Source organism: Lithobates pipiens, unplaced genomic scaffold (genome assembly GCF_037356315.1).
Source record: "Lithobates pipiens isolate NorthernLeopardFrog02 unplaced genomic scaffold, aLitPip1_a1.2 Scaffold_16, whole genome shotgun sequence".
NCBI classification, from domain to species: Eukaryota; Metazoa; Chordata; class Amphibia; order Anura; family Ranidae; genus Lithobates; species Lithobates pipiens.
Genome location: NW_027507748.1, coordinates 641,436,547 through 641,461,274, shown reverse-complemented (window position 1 = coordinate 641,461,274; position 24,728 = coordinate 641,436,547). Strand labels below are relative to the sequence as shown.

The 24,728-nt window shown below is 42.9% G+C and overlaps 1 protein-coding gene across 1 annotated transcript in view; it reads left to right on the top strand.

The window, feature by feature from the left end:
- The window catches only part of GPD1 (glycerol-3-phosphate dehydrogenase 1), a 101,828-nt gene extending 77,170 nt beyond the window's left edge, over positions 1-24,658 (top strand). Inside the window, exons 6-8 of the mRNA XM_077484302.1 lie at positions 986-1,219; positions 20,472-20,578; positions 23,694-24,658. Of these exons, the coding sequence (XP_077340428.1) occupies positions 986-1,219; positions 20,472-20,578; positions 23,694-23,790 (438 nt within the window). The 3' untranslated portion in view covers positions 23,791-24,658. The remainder of the gene's footprint in view (positions 1-985; positions 1,220-20,471; positions 20,579-23,693) is intronic.
- Positions 24,659-24,728: the final 70 nt, after the last annotated feature.

The window sequence follows — 24,728 nt, the reverse complement described above, 5'->3', positions numbered from 1 at the left end:
ACACAGAAGCATGGCCTGAAATAGGTTTAATTGCTTGTTACAGACTTTTCTTCCACTCTATACACAGCTACATTGCTATTCATTTTCCATATTTGAGACCGTATTTGTATTTTGCTTAACCTTCTCTGTTCTTGCAAAATATAATTACCTTTGTAGTCTGTTGCATTGATACCATGCCATGTAAATTATTTTGCAATGTTCAGTTCTTTTATGTGTATTCATTATATATCTTTTTTTATTATGTAATTACAAAATCTGGCAAGTATGCTCAAGCAGAAAAGATGAACCTTCCCAGATGCATCTTCCTATTGGTGTTGGCAAAGCAGGTCACAGTATATACAGACTGTATTGCCCAGAATGTAGGCTGGCAAATTGGGGTTGATTTACTAAAACTGGAGAGTGCAAAATCTGGTGCAGCTCTGCATAGAAACCAATCAGCTTCCAGGTTTTATTGTCAAAGCTTAATTGAACAAGGTGGAGTTAGAAGTTGATTGGCTACCATGCAGAGCTGCATTTAATACAATCTGTATGGCTGAATTTGCATTGCACAGACATTGCATGTGATCTGCAATGCGGTGCAATTCATCAACAATTCATCAAAGCTCACCACACTGACGTCCATTGGTAACACATGTGAAGGGTGGGTGTTCACGGCTTTATGGTGACACCATCCAAAATCCAGCAATGATGGGAAAACCAGCACATCGAGATGGCGAATCTAAAGCAGGATTTACTGAAGCTCATACACAGCCGGCATCTCTTCATGGATGTCCCAAAAAGACGACCACCATGCTCTTGGAAAATTAGTGTAACTTTGTTCCTGATATGGGACTTCAGTAAACCTTGCTTCAGAATCTACTTTTTTCAGTGTGCTGGTTTTCTCTTTATAGCTGCCTTTTATAAATCTGCCTGGAGTCTGTCCTAGTCTAGAAGACATCAACCCACCCAAATTACAAGTAACTGAAATACTGTCCTTCCATTTCAGAACATTGTTGCAGTTGGAGCTGGTTTCTGTGATGGTCTTGGGTTTGGAGATAACACAAAGGCTGCTGTTATCCGGCTCGGCTTGATGGAGATGATTGCCTTTGCCAAACTATTTTGTGCCCCACCGGTAACATCTGCCACCTTCCTGGAGAGCTGCGGCGTTGCTGATCTCATCACGACATGTTATGGTGGCAGGAACAGAAAAATTGGTGAAGCCTTTGCACGCACTGGAAAGGTAGGAATATATAGAATTACTCTTCCACCATTATCTTGCCGTAGATCGCTGTTCTACATTGTGAAATGTTTCTGGGGAACTGAACAAAAGAACAGGTTTGCATAACAAAAACTGACCAAATACATCATCATAAATCTAAATAAACTTTATGGAGGATTATTCGCCATGTACCTAACACAGCAATCAATTTGACAACAGAATTTGTTTTTCAGATTTCATTAAGTATCTTGGAAATTTTATAGATAGGCAACTGCTACGCTAATAGGAAGGGAGGCCAATAAGTTCATAGTTTCATAGTAGTTTCATAGTTAGTAAGGTTGAATAAAGACACCGGTCCATCGAGTTCAACCTGAGTGAGTGTCTACAATTGTCCCTATCCCTGTACATTGCACACCCACATCTTTCCCTACCCTCAAAGAGCCAACAAGCCAAGGTCCCCATACTTATACTAGGGCCAATTTTGGACAGAAGCCAATTAACCTACCTGCATGTCTTTGGATTTGGTAAGTTCTTACCCTCATCAAAATCCAGATGTGCTAGGGATCTGAAATTTAGTCCACTGACTCTTCCTTCTCTACATATCCACCGCCTATGGTTACACACTTCTCACATCGGTGGGACAGACCTTTAATACCAACTGCGTAGAAGTATGCAGATTTGGAGGAAAACCAGCTATCAAGTTCAGCAATGACTTTCTCATCATTGTGGAAACGTCTTCAATGTAAACGTTTCTTTAGATTTGGAAACTGGAAGCCCACGTACACACGGTCGGAGATTTTGGCAACCAAATCCATCGGATTTAGTCCAACGGATTGTGTTGCATACACACGGTCGGACTAAGTTGTCGAAAAATCCGATCTTTCAGAGCGTGATGACGTAATTTTGTTACGATGGGACTAGATTCAGGCTAGTAGCCAATAGCTTTGATGTAGGAATTTGATCTGAGCATGCGTGGCACTTGGTCCGATCAAAATTCTCTACACATTATCGGATTACGTCCGACCGGCCCAGTTGGTCGGGAAATATTTCCAACATGTTGGAAAATTGGGTCCGAAGGATATTCCAACGGAAACAGTCCGATGCATACCACACACAGTCGGATTATCTGACGACACGGTCCGATAAGACGCATTCCGACGGATTCTCCGACCATGTGTACGCGGCAGAAGAAGTCTGAAGGTGCCAGGTCAGGTGAGTAAGGTGGATAGGGCAGAGATTCATAGCCACAATCGCGAACAAAAGTGACTGTTGGTACAGGTCCAAAATGCTTTGTGCACATAGTTTTTGGAAAGGTGTCAGTAACCTGGGAACCAAACGTGCATCCACTTTGCTCATATGTAAGATGTTATGTAATCTGTTGTAAACTGACCCCCTACTAATGTTCACCTCCCTAGCTAAGAAATGAATAGCCACACATCTATCTTCAAGCACTAGCTGCTCAACTTTCGCCACCACACTTGGTTCTGTGGCAGTTGACGGACGACCTTCCCTTGGGTCATTCTGTATATTTGTGCAATCACACTTGAATTCTCTCTTCCATCGTTTGACAGTCTCATATGATGGATAATCCGCTCATACACAGCTGACATCTCTTCATGGATGTTTTGGGCAGATTTCCCTTGAAGATGGAGGACCCTAATCATGGCTCGGTATTCAACTTTGCCCGACATGACACCCCACTCTATTTCTCTTGGCTCTAACTATAATTCATCATGACCTACACAAATAAAAATTGGCATGCATATTACTAAGATGTCCACCTATAAACTTCCACAATTTAAGATCTTTAGCACATCTAGAGGGTAAAAACTTATTGGCCTCCCCTTGGTTTGAAATAAATTACCACAGTGGGGGACAGACACAAAAAGATACACACAGCATTTTTCCAAATCATTTTTCTGTTTAGTCTGCTCATTTGAGGCTTTTTTTTATAACCATGCTTTAGAATACACATTAAAGTGGTTGTAAACCCTTACAACACACTTTGACCTACAGGTAAGCCTAGATTAAGGCTTACCTGTAGGTCCAAGAAATATCTCCTAAACCTACACGGTTTAGGAGATATTTCCTAAAAGACAGTCACAGCTGTCTACGGCGCATGCGCCGTAGACAGCGGCGCACAGGTGCACTGAGCGCGGCCCCCGTCAACAGCATTATGCCGCGCGTGGCGGCTGCCGTGCGCATGCACGGGATTGACGTCATCGCGGCTTCGCCGAATGACAGCGGCCGAGCAGCGAGACCCACCGAGAAGATGGATGTGCCGGACTACAGGGGACAGCGGTGACTTCGCTGGCTCCTGTGTCAGGTAAGTGACACATAATGGGCTACTATGCGATGTATAGTAGTCCATTATGCTTTACCTTTGCAGGGAATGAAAGAGGAAGTAAACTCATCAGGGTTTACTTCCTCTTTAAGATTACAACTGTATGCAGGTTAGTTTCTGATCGGCATTTTAGGAATGTGAGTACTTGGCAGAAGAGTTAGTATAATGCCAAGGACGTTGGCTGCAGTGCACAGAACATACAAAATGAAATACAATACATTTAAACTTTTTAGATTGTAAGCTCTAACGAGCAGGGCCCTCTGATTCCTCTTGTACCAAATTGTAATGTAACTGTAATGTCTGCCCTCATGTTGTAAAGCACTGCGCAAACTGCTGGCGCTATATAAAACCTGTATAATAATATAATAATAATATACACAGAGTTTAACATTTCTTTCACACCAGCAGTAAAAATAATCTAAGTCCCTGTACACACGGTCGGAGATTTCGACAACCAAATCCGTCGGATTTTGTCCGTCGGATCTTGTCCGAAACTGTTGCATACACACGGTCGGACTAAGTTGTCGAAAAATCCGATCATTCAGAAAGTGATGACGTAATTTTGTTACGATGGGACTACATTCAGGCTAGTAGCCAATAGCTTTGATGTAGGAATTTGATCTGAGCATGCGTGGCACTTGGTCCGATCAAAATTCTCTACACATGATCGGAATATGTCCGATCGAACCAGTTGGTCGGAAAATATTTACAACAAGTTGGAAAATTGGGTCCGACGGATATTCTGACGGAATCAGTCCGATGCATACCACACACAGTCGGATTATCCGACGACACGGTCCGATAGGACACATTCCGACAGATTCTCTGACTGTGTGTACAAGGCTTTACAGTCGCTATAGTAAATGGCCCTTTGTTGTTTTTACCCTCATCCTAATCAGGGTTTTTTTCTCAGAGAATAGGTGCAAGAACACCCCCCCCTCCCCGTTCTGAGTCCCCCCTTGTCTCTGCGTCCTACCCACCTCCAAACAACGTACCTTGGTTCCACCCCCCATCCATCTCCCAGTACTGCCCCAAATATCATTTTGTGGTGCTAAATAATTTGTATAGAATTTTTGTACTTGTCTAGTAACAAGAAAAGCAGTAACATAGATCCCTTGGAGCCAGCAACAATAGACCCCCCCAAGCAACAATAGATCCCTCACACAATAGACTCCCCCAGCAACAATGGACCCCACCCTGACAATAGGTCCCCTCAAGCAACAATAGATTTCACCCCCAGCAACAATAGTTCCCCCACACAGCAACAATGGACCACCCACAACAAAAAAATATCCACCCCAGCAACACTAGACCCCCCAGCTGCAACAACAGATTTCCCACCAGCCAGCATCAATAGACCCTCCAGAATCCAGCAACAATAGACCTCTCCCTTAAAGAGGAAGTAAAGGCAAAAAAACAAAAAACACACCCTGTAAGGCAAAGGCATAATGAGCTAGCTCATTATGAATAACTTACCTGAGAACGAAGCCCCCGAAGCAGTCCTCCGTCTTCCTCTTCGTCGCTGCCATGTATCCCGGAGTGACTTCCGGGTCTCGCTGCTCCGGCACTGTGATTCGCCGGAGCCGAGATGACGTCACTCCCGCGCATGCGTACGGAAGCCGACACTCGCGGCATATCGCCGCAATCTGCGCCCTGCCCAGTGCGCCTGCGCACCGCTGTGCTTTCTTCGGGTAAATATCTCCTAAACCGTGTAGGTTTAGGAGATATTTCTTGGACCTAAAGGTAAGCTTTAATCTAGGCTTACCTGTAGGTCAAAGTGGTTTGTAAGGGTTTACAACCACTTTAATAGTAGATCCCTACCAGCAACAGTAGACCCTACCCAGCAATGATAGTAGATCCCCCACTAGCAAGACACAGAAAAGCAAATCCCCACCAGTGACAATAGATCCCCCAGCAGTGAGAACCAATAGACCGACCAGCATTGAATGTATGCTATTACATACATTCAGTGCTGGAACTGTGTTCCCCCGCGTTCCTGCTGATCCTAATAAAAAAGAAAGCCCCATAGGATAATCCTGGGACCTGTATGGAGGCGATTCATAAAAAAGGTGCAAAAAAAGTTAATATTCTCTGATGCAAAATATGCACTGCCATTCTTTTTTTTGCACAATTTAGGCAATTGAATCTAAAAGGCTGCAAGGTGCTTTGACACTTTTCACTAGCTATCTACATTTCAAGTCATGTTATAGACAACACACAAGTCACACAGCAATACTACATCTAAAGCGATGGTGGAAGTCACAGGGCAAATCAAATGGCAATTGTTCATATTTTAGCACTTTAGAATAGTGAGCACAGTGAGAGCATTCCTGATTGGTTGTTATGGTTTATTGTGCTTTGCCTATTACTTTTTGCATCCTTGTTGAATTATCCAAATCCAAAGTTCTTATTCAGCAAGGCAATGCGACGTTTACAGTGTAGCACTTAATGGCAACCAATCAAATTGTATATATTTACTAGCGAGGTCTAAAATTTAGAAAAATTGCTCATTTTCATATTTTTGATATTGATTGAATATTTGCAAATCTATCTGACTGGCGGAGAATCACACAATTTAGGAATTCTGACAATTGCTATTTGTGATCCGTGAAACTCTGCAGCTTGGAAAAACCTTTGTGTGTTTGTGTATCTACTGTATATATTATATTTTAAGTATGATCCTAAAGGCTAAGTCCACATTATGTATACAACACTTCCAAACCACCCCCTGCTTATTGCAATGAATGGGCAGCGCTTCGGAAGCGCCGCAACACGGGTGTTTTTAACCCCTTCTTCGGTCGCTAGCAGGGGTTAAAAGCACCCTTCTAGCAGCTGGAAACCACCCCTTAAACAGTGCTAAAGTGCTGTCGAAGCGAGCGGCGCTGTCGTGGCCCCAGTGTGAAAGGGGTCTAAAAGTCACAGGGGGAATATGGTGTTAGGTTGGGGTGCATTGGGGGTTGGATGGGGGTGTCCGGTTTGCACCACGTTGCATGTTACACCCTAAAAAAAGATGGTGTTAGCCTTTAAAGTGGACTCGTGTTAAGTATAGTGTTTGGCTAACAGAGGTTTATTAGCACATAAATTGTGATTAGAAGTATAAAAGAGCTGGCATAGTCTTGATGAATGCCTATGACAGGTACCGTGCCCCTTGTGCGGTTTTTAAAAAAAAAAAGCTAATTAAACTTAGGACCTAAAGTGTTACTAAACCCACAACAGTAAGATCAGTCTGTATATGCAGTAAAACATGCGTGTTATACCCACTGTGGAACCATATGGTTAATCCTCTGCATTGTGTAAAAAGGCTGTTTGCTCCTGTCTTCTCCCTGATCCCCCCCTTCTTTTACTGTCCCCAATCCATCTTCTGATAGAGCCTTTGGGTCACTCTGCACATGCTCAGTTTGGTGTGAATTGCTAGAGAGCTTTATTTTGTTTGTTTTTTGGGGAGGGTGCATGTGATCAGCACAGGGCCAATCAGCACTGTCCAAGAAGGGGGGTTAGAGGTCATGCAGCCTCATAGGACAGTCAGAGCAGAAGTAAACTGGTCCCATAAGCTTTATCCAGTGCTCGGCTGGATGCTGATAGAAGTCACAAGAGTGCCATATACTGCTGATGAGAAAAGGTATTTAGCAGTTTATATTTACTAAAATAATTGCATTTCCTTATTCTGTGTACTGTTAGAGACCCGATATAGTGAATGCAGGGTTGTGAGTTTAGTAACACTTTAAAGTGGTTGTAAAGTCTAAAAATGTTTTACCTTAATGCATTCCTTGCATTAAGGTAAAAAATGTTTAGGTGTTGGCATCCCCCTCCCCTTTTACTTACCTGAACCCTCATTTGATCCACCGCTGTGCACGTCTGCAGATCTGCTTTCCCCTCACTTCCAGGTCTCACTGGCTTTGCTGGGGCACCAGAAGCCTTTGGCTCCCAGTGCTGTCAATTAAAGTCAGTGACAGGGATCGGGGGGCAGGGCCGAGTCCTGCTGTCTGTGTCAATGAACGTAGCAGCGGGACTCGGGGGCGAGCACGCATAAGCGCCCCCATGGGAAGCGGCTTCTCATGGGGACACTGGATAGAGGGGAGAGGCCAGGAGCGCGAGTGGGAGACCCAAAAAGAGGAGGTTCCCGGCCGCTCTGTGCAATTCCATTACTTGCACAGAGCAGGTAAGTATAGACATGTTTGTTATTTTTTTTAAAAATGTACCTTTACAATCACTTTAAGTGTAATGCCCTGTACACACAGTCAGACTTTCAGACGGAAAATGTACGATCGGATCACATTGTCGGAAAATCCGACCGTGTGTGGGCTCCATGAGACTTTTTCTGTCGGATTTTCCGACACAAAGTTTGAAAGCAGGATCTAAAATTTTCCGACAACAAAACCCGATCACATAAATTCCGATCATGTGTAAACAATTCCGACGGACAAAGTGCCACACATGCTCAGAATAAACTAAGAGACGAAAGCTATTGGCTACTGGCCCATTTATAATCCCGATGTATGTGTTTGACGTCACCGCGTTCACAACTTTGTTCGACCGTGTGTATACAACACAAGTTTCGGCCAAAATCCGTCTGAAAAAATCAGACGGATTTTGTGGTCAGAATGTCCGACCGTGTGTACAGGGCATAAGTCTGCTGTAATCAATTTAACTTTATGTAACCAATTTAACATTTAAAATAAATAAATAAAATGTAACAATTTAACCAATTTAACATTGGCTGCATTGGGTTGTTGCACTGTGTACACGCCGTGTGCTTTCTGGAGTATTGGACAGAATAAACCTATAATTCTCTCCTCTGTTAGTGAATTTTGCAATATGGTCCCTTAATTAGGTTATATGTTGCTTATTTATTACAACATACACTCTGTAATGCTGTCAGCTGGCATCTGCAGTCAGGTCTTTGGATTGTTGTGAAATCATGACTCTTGTCTAGATATAGAGAGGAAAGTTCAAGCAAATGTTCTTTTCACTTCTACTTTTTTTCTTCTATGGCCTTGTTTGCTGTGGGAGGCCAAGTGCCTGTACTCAGTGGTGGGACAAGGCCATCCAAAGCCCAGGGCAAACCTGCCAAATTGTGCTCCCCCCACCCCTCCCCACACAAAAAAAAAAAATTGCCACTCTATGATATTACTTTTATAGCACAAACCCCCAAAATCCCCCCTTCTAGCACAAATCCTCTTCTCCCATCTCTCTTCTTCCCAACACAAATCCCCCCAAATCACCACTTCTAGCACATCTCCTTAATTTGCCCTCCTTGAACAATTACCCCCTGACGCCCCCTCCCAGACTCCCTTTCGTAACACAAATACCCTCCCCCCAGCCTCCTTGTGGTGCCCCCTATCTCACATGATACCACAGTGCCCAGGGCAGCTGTGCCTCCTGCCCACCCCTTGTCCCGGCCATACCTGTACTACTCAACTCAAGCACAGCAATGTGGGATCTAATGTGTCCTTATATCACCTCCTTGAACATAAGACGTGGTAGTATATGTGCTCCGAAAAAATCTATATTAGGGCGACACTGTCGCTAGAATAAAACATGAAAAAAAGGCCAGACTCTAAAGAAAAGACCGAAGCCGGCAGCGGCGGAGGCGATCCGGTCCTTTCACTGGCTGTGCATGGAGACAATTGCTGGGCGGAAGTGACGTCAAAAAGTTACTTCCGCCTATAGCTCTTAAAGGGACATTTTTTTCAAAAGAATTTTTTAAATAATTTTTTTAAATGGCAATTTTTTTTTTTTTTTATTGCATTTTAGTGTAATCTAATCTTTTTGACCCCAGATCTCATATTTAAGAGGTCCTGTCATGCTTTTTTCTATTACAAGGGATGTTTACATTCCTTGTAATAGGAATAAAAGTAACAAGTTTTTTTTTTTTTTTTAAACAGTGTAAAAATAAAAGGTAAAATTAAATAAAAAAACATTTTTAAACGCGCCCCGTTCCAACGAGCTTGCGCGCAGAAGCGAACACAGACGTGAGCAGCGCCCGCATAAGAAGATGGTGTTCAAACCACACATCTGAGGTATCGCCTCAATCGGTAGAGCGAGAACAATAATTCTAGCCCTAGACCTCCCCTGCAACTTAAAACATGCAACCGGTAGAATTTTTTAAACGTCACCTATGGAGATTTTTAACGGTAAAAGTTTGTCGCCATTCCATGAGCAGGCGCAATTTTGAAGCGTGACATGTTGGGTATCAATTTACTTGGCGTAACATTATCTTTCACAATATACAAAATTGGGCTAACTTTACTGTTGTCTTATTTTTGTCTTATTTTTTTTTATTCAAAAAAGTGTGTTTTTTCCAAAAAAGTGTGTTTTTTCCAAAAAAGTGCGCTTGTAAGACTTCTGTGCAAATACGGACAGAAAGTATTGCAAAAACCGCCATTTTATTCTCTAGGGTGTTCGAAAAAAATGTATAATGTTTGAGGGTTCTAAGTAATTTTCTAGCAAAAAAAAACAGCTTTTAACTTGTAAACAACAAATCTCAGAAAGAGGCTCGGTCCTTAAGTGGTTAAAGTGGATGTAAACTTGAAAATATTTTTTTTAACCACACTACGTCTATTGACGTCATGGAGTTTCGGTGGTTATATCTAAATGATGCCTGAGGCCACAGACATCATTCAGATATTGCCGTTTTCAGCCGGCGATTCCCTACACCATAAGAACGATCATAGCGGCTGTTCCGCCGCTTGATCGTTCTTACGGGCGGCGGAAGGGGACGCTCCCGCCGCCCTCCGGTGCTTCTACCGACTCACCGTTTCCATCGGTGAGTCGGTCACAGGATCCGCCGGCCCCAGCAAGTAATCATAGAGATTTCCGGTGGACTAGATTGTCCCCGGAGTCTCTATGATCGTTCAGAGGCGGGGCGCGATGTTATGACGTCACGCCCGGCCTCGGTATTCAAATTAACGGCGCCAATCTGGCTAGGAAGCCAGGATCGTTTTTTTTTTTTTTATTCTTCCCAGCCTAGAGGTGAGATATGGGGTCTTATTGACCCCATATTTCACTGTAAATAGGTCCGATCATGCCATATTCCTATTACAAGAGATGTTTACATTCCTTGTAATAGGAATAAAAGTCATCAATTTTTTTATTTTATTTTTTTAAGTGTAAAACTAAAAAAATAAAAATAAAATGAACAATAAAAAATAAAAAATTAAATTTAAAGCGCCCCTGTCCCCGTGAGCTCGCACACAGAAGCGAACGCATACGTAAGTCCCGCCCACATATGAAAACGGTGTTCAAACCACACATGTGAGGTATCGCCGCGAACGTTAGAGCGAGAGCAATAATTCTAGCCCTAGACTTCCTCTGTAACCCAAAATATGTAACCAGTAAAAAAATTTAAAGCGTCGCCTATGGGGATTTTTAAATACCAAAGTTTGGCGCCATTCCACGAGCGCGTGCAATTTTGAAGCGTGACATGTTGGGTATCTATTTACTCGGCGTATCCTCCTCTTTCACATAATGCAAAAAAATTGGGCTAACGTTACTGTTTTTTTTTTTAAGCATGAAACAGTTTTTTTTCTGAAAAAAACGCGTTAGAAAAATTGCTGCACAAATACCGTGCGAGATAAAAAGTTGCAATGAGCGCCATTGTATTCTCTAGGGTCTTTGCTAAGAAAACATATATAATGTTTGGGGGTTCTATGTAATTTTCTAGCAAAGAAATTAGGAATTTTACATGTAGGAGAGAAATGTCAGAATTGGCCTGGGTGCGAAGTGGTTAATTAAGGCTTGCACCTTGTACAGTATAGGATTTCATGTCATCTGTGCCCAGACATATCACAAATAGTTAATCCAGCTCTGAGTAGTCCTCATCTTTTTCCGGTGAGATAAAAACTGATACACAGAGAAATAGGAGTCAGTTCTTCCCCCTTGCTGTGACAGGTGATTTATATATCTCATGCAGGAGCCTGAGAGAGGCATTCTGTGTACTTCAGATCCCCTCCTCCTTTCTTCTCCAGCTCTCCCAGGATTAGTTGCTCCACACCTCAGCATGATTTGGCATGCTGTGGTGACTTTTCTGGGTTTTGATTGGATGTTAGTTATCATAGCGGAAGTTCAGTGTAAGAAATACACAGGAGAAAATGCATGTTGATAAGGGGAGTGTAGAGGTGGGCGGGGAGTCTACTGACATCACGACTCCGCCCACCAAGCTCCAGACAACAGACCCACCCACAGAATCTGGTCTTATAACAGACAGAGGGGAGACATTTAACAGGTAAGAATACATGCAGGAGGCATGCATATCCTTATAGATCAGCACTATGGCAGTAGTTTAGAAAGGATGAGCGTGGGTTTACATCCACTTTAATACATAATTGCACCCTCACTCACTGTTTTCTCTCTATTAAAGCCTGGCCATACCAATATAGATTTTCTCACTTACCGTCTACACAACACGGATGGATGAGTCTCCCACAGGGGCCATTGAATTCCAATAGCAAGCCCTGCCAGCTGACAAAATACCAGAACAGTGCCTGCATCTGATTGGGTGTAGGTGCTGTTCAGCCAACAATTTTCCACCCGGTTTCTTTGATTTTTCGATAGGGCCCCCCACTGAGTGAAGTTTGGCCAGCTGAAAATTGTTCTGTGTATGACCAGCTTGCTGAAGAATCTTCAGCATCTGACACACTTCTAGAAGTAAATGCCCTCCTTTGTTGTTTGATCCACCATCTCCAGCAGGTAGAACCATGGTGCCCAGCAGAGGGCCAGGCATCCAACACACTCAGAAGAGAAACATTTGCTAAAGAGTGCTCAACCACTGTAGCTCTTTAGGAGAGAGAGGATTGTCAGGGCAGGAGTTGAAATATTTAAAGTGTTACTAAACCCACAACAGTAAAATCAGTCTGTATATGCAGTAAAGCATGCTTGTTATACTCACTGTGAAACCTAAGGGGGTAATCATCTGCATTGTGTAAAAAGGCTGTTTGATCCTGTCTTGTCCTCTGTTCCTCCCTTTCTTCCATCCATCTCCTGATAGAACAGAGGCTTGGGGACAAGTTGCACATGCTCAGTTTGGTGTGTATTGCTAGAGTTTTTTTTTTTCTTGGGAGAGTGCATGTAATCAGCACAGGGCCAATCAGCACTGCGCAAACATTGGGTCAGTGCTCCTGCATCCTTATAGGACAGTCAGATAGAGTGAAAACTTTTCCTACACACTTTAACCAGACACTGATAGAAGTCACAAGACTGCTATATACTGCTGATGAGAAAAGGTATTTATCAATTTATATTTACTAAAACTATTGCATTTCCATGTTGTGTGTACTGTGGGAGACCAGATGGTAAATGTAGGGGCCTGGGTTTAGTAACACTTTAAGTCTGTGTTTACAGGTTGGCCTCATTTTCAAGTTCTTAAGCCTAGTACACATGCACTGAAATTTGGCTGGTCCAGCAGGAAACAGCTGACTTTTGGTACACATATATCTCTGTCTGTTCAACAGAAGCTGCTCTAATGACAAGCTTCTGTGAAACAGTCATGCTAAAATAATCATTTTAAAGAACTGTTTTTGTGGGTAAGAGGCATAGGGAAGGAGTATGGGTGGTATAAAAGTGGGAAGTATGTGCAGGTGAGGGAGAATAATGTGGAGGGTATAACAGTGGGCACTATGTACAGGAGAGGAGTGTGGGGGGTATGGCAGTGGGCACTATGTACGGGAGATGAGTGTGCAGGATATGATTGTGGGCAGTATGTACAGGAGAGGAGTGTGGAGGGTATGACAGTGGGCAGTATGCACAGCAGAGCTGTGTGGAGGGGATGACAGTGGGTAGTATGTACAGGAAAGGAGTGTGGAGGGTATGATGGGCGCAGTATGTACAGGAGAGGAGTGTGGAAGGTATGACATTGAGCGGTATGTACAGGAGAGGAGTGTGGAGGGTATGACAGTGGGCAGTATTTACAGGAGAGGAGTGGGGAGGGTATGTAAAGGAGAGGAGTGTGGAGGGGGTGGCAGTGGGCAGTATGTACTGGAGAGGAGCGCGGACGATATGAGAGTGGGCAGTATGCACATGAGGAGTGGGGAGGGTATGACAGCCAGCACTATGTACAGTAGAGGAGTTTATGAAAGTGGGCAGTATGTACAGCAGAGCAGTGTGGAGGATATGAAATCGGGTACTATGTACAGGAGAGAAGTGTATGACAATGGGCACTAGGTACAGGAGAGAAGTCTGGAGGGCATGACAGTGAGCAGTATATACAGGAGAGGAGTGTGGAGGTATGACAGTGGGCAGTATGCACAGGAGAGGAGTATGGAGGGTATGACAGTGGGCGGTATGTACAGAAGAAGAGTGTGGAGGGTATTACAGTGGGCAGTAAGTACAGGAGAGGAGTGTGGAGGATATGACAGTGGACAGTATGTACAGGAGAGAAGTGTGGAGGGTATGACAAGTGAGCAGTATGTACAGGAGAGGAGTGTGGAGGGTATGACAGTGGGCACTATGTACAGGAGAGGAGTGTGGAGGGTATGACAGTGGGCAGTATGTACAGGAGAGGAGTGTGGAGGGTATGACAATGGACAGTATGTACAGGAGAGGAGTGTGGAGGGTAGGACAGTAAGCATTATGTACAGGAGAGGAGTGTGGAGGGTATGATGGGAGCACTATGTACAGGAGAGGAGTGTGGAGGGTATGACAGTGGGCACTATGTACAGATGAGGAGGATGAAGGAATTTTGGAAGGAAAAATGTAAAGGTTTGTGGAAGGATGTTTGGGGACTGCGTAGCAGTTAAGCGGACCATACATGGATTGAAATTAAGCCAATTAAGCAGAGACAAGCTATTAATCGACTTGAGTACAACCAGACTGCGAGTTTTTTCCCAAAACAATCAGTTTTGCTGCCAGCTATAGTTAGCAACACTGATCATTGTATTGTGTGGGTAAGGAAGGCTCCCCACTGACAGAACACAATAACACTGTGAGAGTGATTCCCCCATCCACAGGTCAGCAGGTGAGCGGGTGTATGAGGACAAGCTGGGGAGAAAGGTCTGCCAGCAGAGGGGTGTGAGGTGGTCATGGAGGGATATCAATCAGCGGGTGGGGGGGTAACTGGGAGTGATATATTTTGGAGTAGGGTCTCTTATCTGCAGGTTGGGATATAGTCACCTGTGATATAAGTTGAATGGTGGTGGCTAACATGGGAAGTGGCTGGGGAGTGACCTGGTTGGTGGTGAGTGTGAAATGATGTGTTTCAAGTTTCTTTCACATTTGCGGTAATGCTTACTGCCCTCTGAAAAGTGATCTGTGATTGCTTTTCAACGAGTGGTATAGCAGCAGCTGACAGGCGTTCATGAGGTGCTTCTGCCTCCTTGTTTTTTTTTTTTTTACATTGCTGAATGGTATTTTTACATGGTTGGACTATGCTGCTACTGCGAGCGAGTTTGGCTTGCAATTGCAGAGTAGCCCTCTTTAAAATCAATAGGCGAGTTTGACAGGTGGGGCTGCCTGTCAAACTCTGCAGGCTGAGTTAACCACTTCAGCTCCGGACCAATAAACACCTTAAGGACCAGAGGTCTTTTTGCAATTTCGCACTGCGCTGCTTTAACTGGTAATTGCGCGGTCATGCAATATTGCACCCAAACGAAATTTGCGTCCTTTTCTTCCCACAAATAGAGCTTTCTTTTGATGGTATTTGATTGCCTCTGCGATTTTTTTTTTTTGCGATATAAATGGAAAAAGAGCGAAAATTTTGAAAAAAAAAGATATTTTCTTCTTTTTGTTATAAGAAAAATCGAATAAACTAAATTTTAGTCATACATTGAGGGCAAAATTTATTTAGCCACATGTCTTTAGTAAAAAAAATGTCAATAAGCGTATATTTTTTGGTTTGCGCAAAAGTTATAGCGTCTACAAACTAGAGTACATTTTCTGGAATTTACACAGCTTTTAATTTATGACTGCCGATCTCATTTCTTGAGGTGCTAAAATGGCAGGGCAGTACAAATCCCCCCCAAATGACCCCATTTTGGAAAGTAGACACCCCAAGGAAATTGCTGATGGGTATGTTGAGCCCATTGAATATTTATTTTTTTTGTCCTAAGGGATTGAATAATGACAAAAAAAAAAATAAAAAATTTTTTTTACAAAAAGTTGTCACTAAATGATATATTGCTCACACATGCTATGGGCATATGTGAAATGACACCCCAAAATACATTCTGCTGCTTCTCCCGAGTACGGGGATACCACATGTGTGGGACTTTTTGGGAGTCTAGTCGCGCACGGCACCCCGAAAACCAATCACCACCTTCAGGATTTCTAAGGGTGCAAATTTTTGATTTAACTCCTCACTACCTATCACAGTTTCGAAGGCCATAAAATGCCAAAATAGCACAAAACCCCCCCAAATGACCCCATTTTGGAAAGTAGACACCCCAAGCTATTTACTGAGAGGCATGTTGAGTCCATGGAATATTTAATATTTTGCCAAAAGTTGCGGGAATATTACAAACTTTTTTTTTTTTTGCACAAAGTTGTCACTAAATGATATATTGCTCACACATGCTATGTGCAGAAGTCAAATTACACCCCAAAATAAATTCTGCTGCTTCTCCCGAGTATGGGGATACCACATGTGGGGGACTTTTTGGGAGCCTAGCCACGTACGGGACCCCGAAAACCAAGCACTGCCTTCCGGATTTGAATATAAAATGCTATAAAAAACAAACTAACCAGAGTCACCCGTAACACTTATACGGTGATCAGTGGTGAAAGGGTTAACTAGGGGCAATCAGGGGGTTCAAATTTTTATTAGGTAGTATATGGGGGTCCCTGGCGCTATATAAAAACCTGACGGGGAACCTAAATAACTAACTGGCTAACCAGCGTCACCAGTGACACTTATACTGTGATCGCTGGTGAAAGGGGGTGAAAGGGTTAACTAGCAGCAATCAGGGGGTTAAAACCATTATTGGGTAGTATAATATCGGGGTACCTAGCGCTATAAAAACCTGGCGGTGAACCTAAAAAAATAACTAGCTACCTAGCGACACATGCAGCGATCAGAAAAATGATCGCTTAGTGACACTGGCAAAAGGGGGTGAAAGGGTTAACTAGCGGCAATCAGGGGGTTAAAAACATTATTGGGTAGTATATCAGGGTACCTAGCGCTATAAAAACCTGGCGGTGAACCTAAAAAAATAACTAGCTACCTAGCGACTGTAGCGACACTAATGCAGCGATCAGAAAAACGATCGCTTAGTGACACTGGCAAAAGGGGGTGAAAGGGTTAACTAGCGGCAATCAGGGGGTTAAAAACATTATTGGGTAGTATATCGGGGTACCTAGCGCTATAAAAACCTGGCGGTGAACCTAAAAAAATAACTAGCTACCTAGCGACACTAGCGACACATGCAGCGATCAGAAAAATGATCGCTTAGTGACACTGGCAAAAGGGGGTGAAAGGGTTAACTCTAGGGGCAATCAGGGGGTTAAATCTTTATTGGGGGGTGATAGGGGGCTACCCTGGACCTAACACTAACTGTCCTGACAGTTTTTACTGTCACAACTGACACTGAATGCATTGATCAGTAAAGAAATGATCAATGCAATCAGTGACACTGTGACTGGGGGGGGAGGGGGGGCGGGGGGGGGATCGGGGGGCGATCGGGGGGGGGATCGGGGGGGGTTTGTGTGCCTGTGTGTACCTACATGTCAGTGTAGTGTTGGTGCACACTTACTTTTACTGTTCTCCTCGTAGTCCGGTCAAAAAGACCGCCCCGAGGAGAATGACATCACTTCCTCCTTCCTGTGTAAACAATACACAGGGGAGGAAGCTTCTCATTGGCCAGGAGCGATCCAGAGGGGGTGGCCGAAAACCAACGGCCATCCCCTCATCACAGAGCGCTCCTGGACCGAATCGGACCGCCGTAACCAGCGGGAGGGGGTCCGATCGGACCCCCCACCCGCTGGAAGGCAATCACGTGGATGTACGTGATTATGCCTGCCTGTGCCATTGTGCTGACGTACAATGGCAATACGGCGGTCCTCAAGTGGTTAAAGATGCTGCAGCTAAATGAATTACAAAAAAAAAAGGTTGCAGCTGTGAAGTAAAGCATCGCAGCTACGGCATTCGTACATCCCTGTCCAAATTTATTTTTAAGATTTGGGTCAGGGACGTGCGGTGAGGTGAGTGGCTGGTGAGGCACTGGCTAGTATCAGAGCCAGATACACACAGGTTACATACGCCGCAATCGGTAGAGCGAGAGCAATAATTCTAGCACTAGACCTCCTCTGTAACTCAAAACATGTAACCTGCAAAAAAAAATGTAAGCGTCGCCTATGGAGATTTTTAAGTACTGAAGTTTGGTGCCATTCCACAGTGAGCAATTTTAACCACTTAAGCCCCGGACCATTTTGCTGGCCAAATACCAGAGCACTTTTTGCGAATCGGCACTGCGTTGCTTTAACTCACAATTGCGCGGTCATGTCACATGGCTCCCAAACAAAATTGACGTTCTTTTTTCCCCACAAATAGATCTTTCTTTTGCTGGTATTTCATCACCTCTGCGGTTTTTATTTTTTGCGCTATAAACAAAAAAAGAGTACATTTTGAAAAAAAACGCTATAATATAATAAACACATTATTTTTTACTTTTTCCTATAATAAATATCCCCAAAAAATATATAAAAAAAAACATTTTTTTTCCTCAGTTTAGGCCGATTATGTATTCTTCAACATATTTTTGGTAAAAAAAAAATTTGCAATAAGGTTTATTGATTGGTTTGCGTAAAAGTTATAGCTTCTACAATATAGGGGATAGATTTATGTCATTTTTATTAACTTTTTTTAAATTTTTTATTTTTTACTAGTAATGGCAGCGATTTTTATTGTGACTGTGACATTATGGCGGACACATCGTACAATTTTGACACATTTTTAGGACCATTGGCATTAATACAGCGATTAACGCTATAAAATTGCATTGATTACTGTGGCAGTGAAGGTGTTAACCACTATGGGGCGGGGGAGGGGTAAATTGTGTCCTGGGGAGTGATTCAAACTGTGGGGGGGATGGTCTAGCAGTGACACGACACTGATCGCTGCTCCCGATGACAGGGAGCAGACGATCAATGTCCTGTCACTAGGCAGAATGGGGAGATGCTGTGTTACATCGGCATCTCCCCGTTCTTCAGCTCCGTGACGCAATCGCGGGCACCTGGCAGACATCGAGTCCTCGGGCCCCACGGGCATGGTCACGGAGCTCGCGGCAGGGTACGTTACTTTGGCCAGCCGTGCCATTCTGCCAACATATAAGTACAGGAGACGGTCGGCGAGCAGTTAAAGCGTGACATGTTAGGTATCTATTTACTCGACGCAACATCAACTTTCATTGTATACAAAACTTTAGTGTTTTTTTTTATTCATGAAACTGTTTATTTCCAAAAAAAAAAAAAGTTTGAAAAATTGCTACGCAAATACAGTGTGACAGAAAAAGTTTCAACAACCACCATTTTCCTCCAATTATTAACAGCAGTAATTACTGATGTAATTACTGCTGCTAATAATTACTGCTGCTGATAATTGGAGGAATCACCAAATACCATCTATGATTGAATGAACTTTGAACGGTACTGGTAACAGTTGTTTGGAGCGATTTCTGGCTTGGAAGATTCCAGCTAACGGAGGAAGGTTCCCATTTATTATATGCTTGGTGGTTACCTAGTGGCCGGAGATATCTGGTGAGCAGATTTGTATGACACTTCAGGTGAAGCACATTTTATGGTTTTTTTTTTGCAATATTCAAGCACACTGCACTTTAGCAAGGCACGGTGTTGGAGATTAATCATACACAGATTTGATTCCATCATTTTATTTTTTATTTTTTTATTTTTCTACTTTTTTTGGTGGACTGTTTTGATATTATATTTATGATATACTTTGTATTGTTACACCCATATACTTTTGAGTGTACTTTATATAATCTTTTCACATATGTTTTGCATATAAATAGATTATAGCAATGTGATAGGTTGTGTAACCATAAAATATCCATCCACAAATGGAAGCCTCTACAAGGGGATTAGAAGTAAAATCCAGCAGGAACTACAAAGTATAAAAGAGAAGAGAGATGCCTCTAAGTGTAGCAATATGGTTACATTTAATGAAGATATAACATTTAGCAACTCACATGGTTAATAATTAAAAGAGGCCCATGTAAGTATGCAGGCATCCGGGGGAAAAGCTGTCCACATACACCATCCTCCGCACCGCCGACTCTCACCGCTGTCAGTCCGTAATCATGACCGGGAAGACTACCCTGCAGTAGAGCGATCTGAAAACGAGGCTCGAAACGCTTGTGGAGCGCAGCGTGGAAGGGATGATGTTGACTGCGGTGTGGAGGACGGTCTATGTGAACAGCTTTACTCCAGATGCCTACTTAGGTGTGCTAAATGTTGGACCTTCATTAAATGTAACCATATTGCTACACTTAAAGGCGCCTCTCTTCTCTTTTATACTCAGCTGTGATACGACTCTACTTGTATATCAAGACGTTGCTTTTTTTTAAAAATGTAGCTTGTCTTGAAAAACGCTCTCAAACCAGGTCACTCTCAAACCAAGGTTTTACTGTATTCCTGTCCTTCTGTTCTTTACTGGGAGACTGGAGGGGAAAATCTGTCTGTTGGGGAAGCATAGAGTGTCAGCTCTTCCCCCCAAACTTGAAGAATAAGGCTCATACTCATTTTGGAAACTAGTGCTCAGCCGAGAGATGGGAGTGATCCTTCCGTGTATATTAATGTATCAAAAACAGGATAGAGGAGAAAGGAGTAATGACAATTTGTAACGACTGTTATCTTTTTAAAGCAGCTTCAGCACTTTGCCTTTTTTTTTTTTCCTCTTCATTAAATTGAAATATTTCGTCCTCCATCAGATGTTGTTGTACTCTGTGTACCGCTCACAGTCACTAACTAATGCCATTTGTATTGCAGTCCATAGAGCAGCTAGAGAAAGAGATGCTGAACGGACAGAAACTGCAGGGACCACAAACCTCAGCGGAGCTCAATCACATCCTCAAGAGCAAAGACATGGTGCAGAAGTGAGTATCCTGCTGCTATGGAGGAGATTAATCCTCACTTTGTTTACTGAGAATTGACTTCCTTTACTTCTTTTTCAAGTCACGTTACAGCAGACCTGTAATTTCCTAGTCAAGTAAATAGCGTATAGATTCGCCCGTGGATCGAAAGGAGAGAAATCAAATAGATTTCACCATTTACACTAAGCAGAAAAAATGAAGAATACCCAAAAGGTGACTGCATATGATTGGATGCAGTCACTGTTCGGCCAACAAATTCTTGCCTGGCTCCTTTAGCAAAAGTCATTTGAAGATTGAATAAAGGATAAAAATCGAATTGATTCCTCCATACACACTAAAGCCGAGTACACACTATATATATTTCTTATATATATTTCTGCTGAGTTAAACGATAAAAACTGTCAGCTCCGTTCGAAGCTGCTGTACTAAAGATTCAACGTTAGTACAGCAATCTCCCCCACTGAGCTGTTGTCTTCTGACAGGGGGGGCGGCTGATAGGGAGCTGGTCAGCTGCTGGTTTTCCTGCATGCTCATCAGACATCAGCCGGCCAAACGACCAGCTTCTGTTGGACCGGCTGCCATACACATGGGCCGAATGTCGGCTGGTTTTTATTGAACCAGCCGATGTCATATGGCATTTGGCCTATGTGTACGGAGCTTTAATAGTGTGAATGAAGGAATCTCCCCTGTTGGTCATTGTGTTCCGGCACCCAAGGCTGTCAGAATACCTAAACAGTTAATGCATCTAATTGGCAGACAATTTTCCACCTGCCTCCATCAGCAAAAGTGCTGACTGGGCCACCCATGGCTCAAACGTCAACCGATTCAGCAGGAAGCCTCTGAAACTCCAGCCACGTTAGGAAGGCTTAATAGGTTTAGTCTTTGTACATAAGTATTCACAGCCTTTGTCATGACGCTCAAAATTGAGGTGCATTCTGTTTTCACTGATCATCCTTGAGATGTTTCTACAACTTGATTGGAGTCCACCTGTGGTAAATTCAGTTGCTTGGACATGAAAGCAAACCAGCCACCGCTCATCACCTGGCCAATATCATCCCTACAGTGAAGCATGGTGGTGGCAGCATCATGATGTAGGGATGTTTTTAGTGGCAGGAACTGGGAGACTAGTCAGAATTGAGGGAAAGATGAATGTGGCCATGTACAAAGACATCCTTGATGAAAGCCTGCTCCAGAGTGCTCTGGACTGGGGCAAAGGTTCTTCTTCCAAAAGGACAACAACCCTAAGCAGACAGCCAAGATAACAAAGGAGCCAGGCCCAGTGAGTGGCCCAGACAGAGCTCAGACTTGAACCTGATTAAACATCTCTGGAGAGATCTGAAAATGGCTGTGCCCCTGGCGTTTTCCATCCAACCAGATGGAGCTTGAAAGGTCCTGCGAATAAGGATGGAAGAAATTGCCCAAAAATAGATGTGCCAAGCTTGTAGCATCATACTCAAAAAGACTTGAGGTTGTAATTGGTGCCAAAGGTGCTTCAACAAAGTATTGAGCAAAGGCTGTGAATACTTGTGTACATGGATTTTTTTTTTTTGTTTTTAATAAATTTGCAAAGATTTCAAACACACTTCTTTCATGTTGTCATAATGGGGTATTGTTTGTAGAACTTTGAGGAAAATAATGAATGTAATCCATTTTGGAATAAGGCTATAACATAACAAAATGTGGGAAAAGTGAAGGGCTGTGAGCACTTACCGGATGCACTGTAACTTGGTCAGCAGCCTCACACTTGCCATCTACTGGCTGCAAGTGGTAATTATGACGTATTGTTATGGAACCCAAGGAGAAAAATCAGAAATGACCTCCTAAATCGATTTCAATGGTAAACACAAATCTGGTTGCTATGGGTTAATGCAGCTTGCACTTGATTGTTGCCCTTTAGACTGCCTTATTAAATGAGGCAGAATGTGTACCTTTTATTGAAAATCTGTTTCTTTTGAGTACATCTATAAAAAGTCAGCTAAAGATCAGCTGCTTCATGTATTATTAAGAACTGTTGAAAGTGCAGACTTTCAGAAATAGAGCACACGCACAATAAAAAGTAAAAGCCGCAACTGTCAGTCACCATCTTCCCTATGGTTACCACATCAATACCTGGCACAGCAGGCTCTTGTTTTCCTCTCGGGGATGTGGAGAGTTCTACCGGCTGGTACTAAATTTGGTGACAGCGGGTAGTAGGATTCATGTCTTCCACAGACAATTCCTAAGGTTTCAGTGGGTGTTAATTTGCTGCTGGGATTCTATCTATGTGACTGTCAGTGTATCATTGCTAGTTATGCACAGTAGACCTTTCCCGTCATTGGATGTCCTTACCAGTGCAGACTTATTAACCTGATGAATCTAAATAGAATATCTAACGATGTGTCGTGATTCATTCAAAGCCGACATAGGCATCTCTCTCAGAGAAGTCCCCCTGCCCTTGTCACATGGGCGACTTTGAACATCGCGTTTTCCAGCTGGGAAGCATAGAGTTCTGGAACGGCCAGACTCAATGGGATTTTCCATCAGGATTTATTTGCTTGAAGTCCAAAGTTGACTATAAGTTTCTCTCATTCAGCCTAGCAGATGAATGACAGAAGTCCATTGATTCCCCCATCTACATTAATGATGTAGGAATCTATCCTGCTGGACATTGTATTCCTATAGCTAGCATAGGCAACTGTCAGAATACCTGAACGGTGACCACAGCCTCCTACAAGCTTTAACCATACACTGATAGAAGTCACAATACTACTATATACTGCTGATAATAAAAGGCACAGTATTTAGCAGTTTTTATTTACTAAAATAATTGCATTTCCATGTTCTGTAGACTGTGGTAGACCAGATATAATGAATGCAGGGTCCTGGGTTTAGTAACATTTCTGTAGAGAGATTCTGTGATTTCAAGGCTATAGCCAAAATCTGATTCAGCCATGTACGGCCAGCTTAAGAGATTATATTTCTAATGTTCTTTCTATCCTTGGCCGTCTCAAACAGCTAATGGGTTTTGAAGGTACAATTACCTTTTTCAACCTCTCTGGCCTGTCTAGTCCTCAGACTTGAATATCCAGTGTTACTGACCAGCCCCATGACCATGTTGACAATGCTCTGTCTTTTGCAGATTTCCTCTCTTCACTGCTGTATATCTGATCTGCTATGAAGGAAAACCTGTAACAGAGTTCATCACATGCCTCCAGAATCACCCTGAGCACATGTAAGGTGACCCAGTGAACTCTGACCTTCATCCTCTTCACCTCCTGCGCCTTTCAGCAAAAAAAAAAAAAAAAAAAAAAAAAAAGAAGAAACTCAAGTTGTCGGACGTATGTTTGGATACACCATATGCATCTAGAGAAACGAGAACATACTCTGTGACTGTAATGGTCCCATTGGCTGGATAGAGATTAGTTTATTCGGTGCTCATACCCAGAGATTGCCGGGTTGAACTCTTTCTGGGCGTGATTTGAATATTTTAAAGTATTTGCTTCAAGGGATTTTTTTTTTTACCTTGTTTTTAAATAACATTATATATCATCCATGGTTCCCATTTAGTTTCTGGTCATTCCAATTCACCAGATCTAAAACCTCAATAAAACTCTAACATCCTAATGGCATAGGCAGCTCTGTAGGAAGATGAGAAAAAAAAACAACTAAAGCCTGTGAGATGGAAACTTTAATCATTTTCATGCCTGAATTAATGCAGGCCATCTTATTTTAACATTCTAGTTCTTCTGTTTGTACTGGAATACCATTGTCTGCAGTCAGGTATAAAATTCAGCCATTTGCCGATTTCTTCAGTAATATTAAAACTCTGCTGGGCTCATTTATAAAACGTACCAGTGCAGAGGAAGTGGACGCATGACCCATAATAATCAGATTCCAGCTGTCATTTTCCACGATAAGCTGCTATGAAAAGCTTGATTGTCTTTTTCATTTGCCTCGGGTTTTATAAATGACACCCAGTGCATTGTTCCTGCTTAATGTATTGTCTTAATGTCCTAAAACCCATCCAAGATGTTCACTGTGCATGAATAAGAAAGATGTTTGATTAAAATGCACACTTGTAAATAAAACCTCCTGTGTACAATTCTTTTCATGTTATCCTTTTTCATTGATTTATTAGCGTTCAGCAGCGGAATCTTTTGCAGTACTGAGCAAA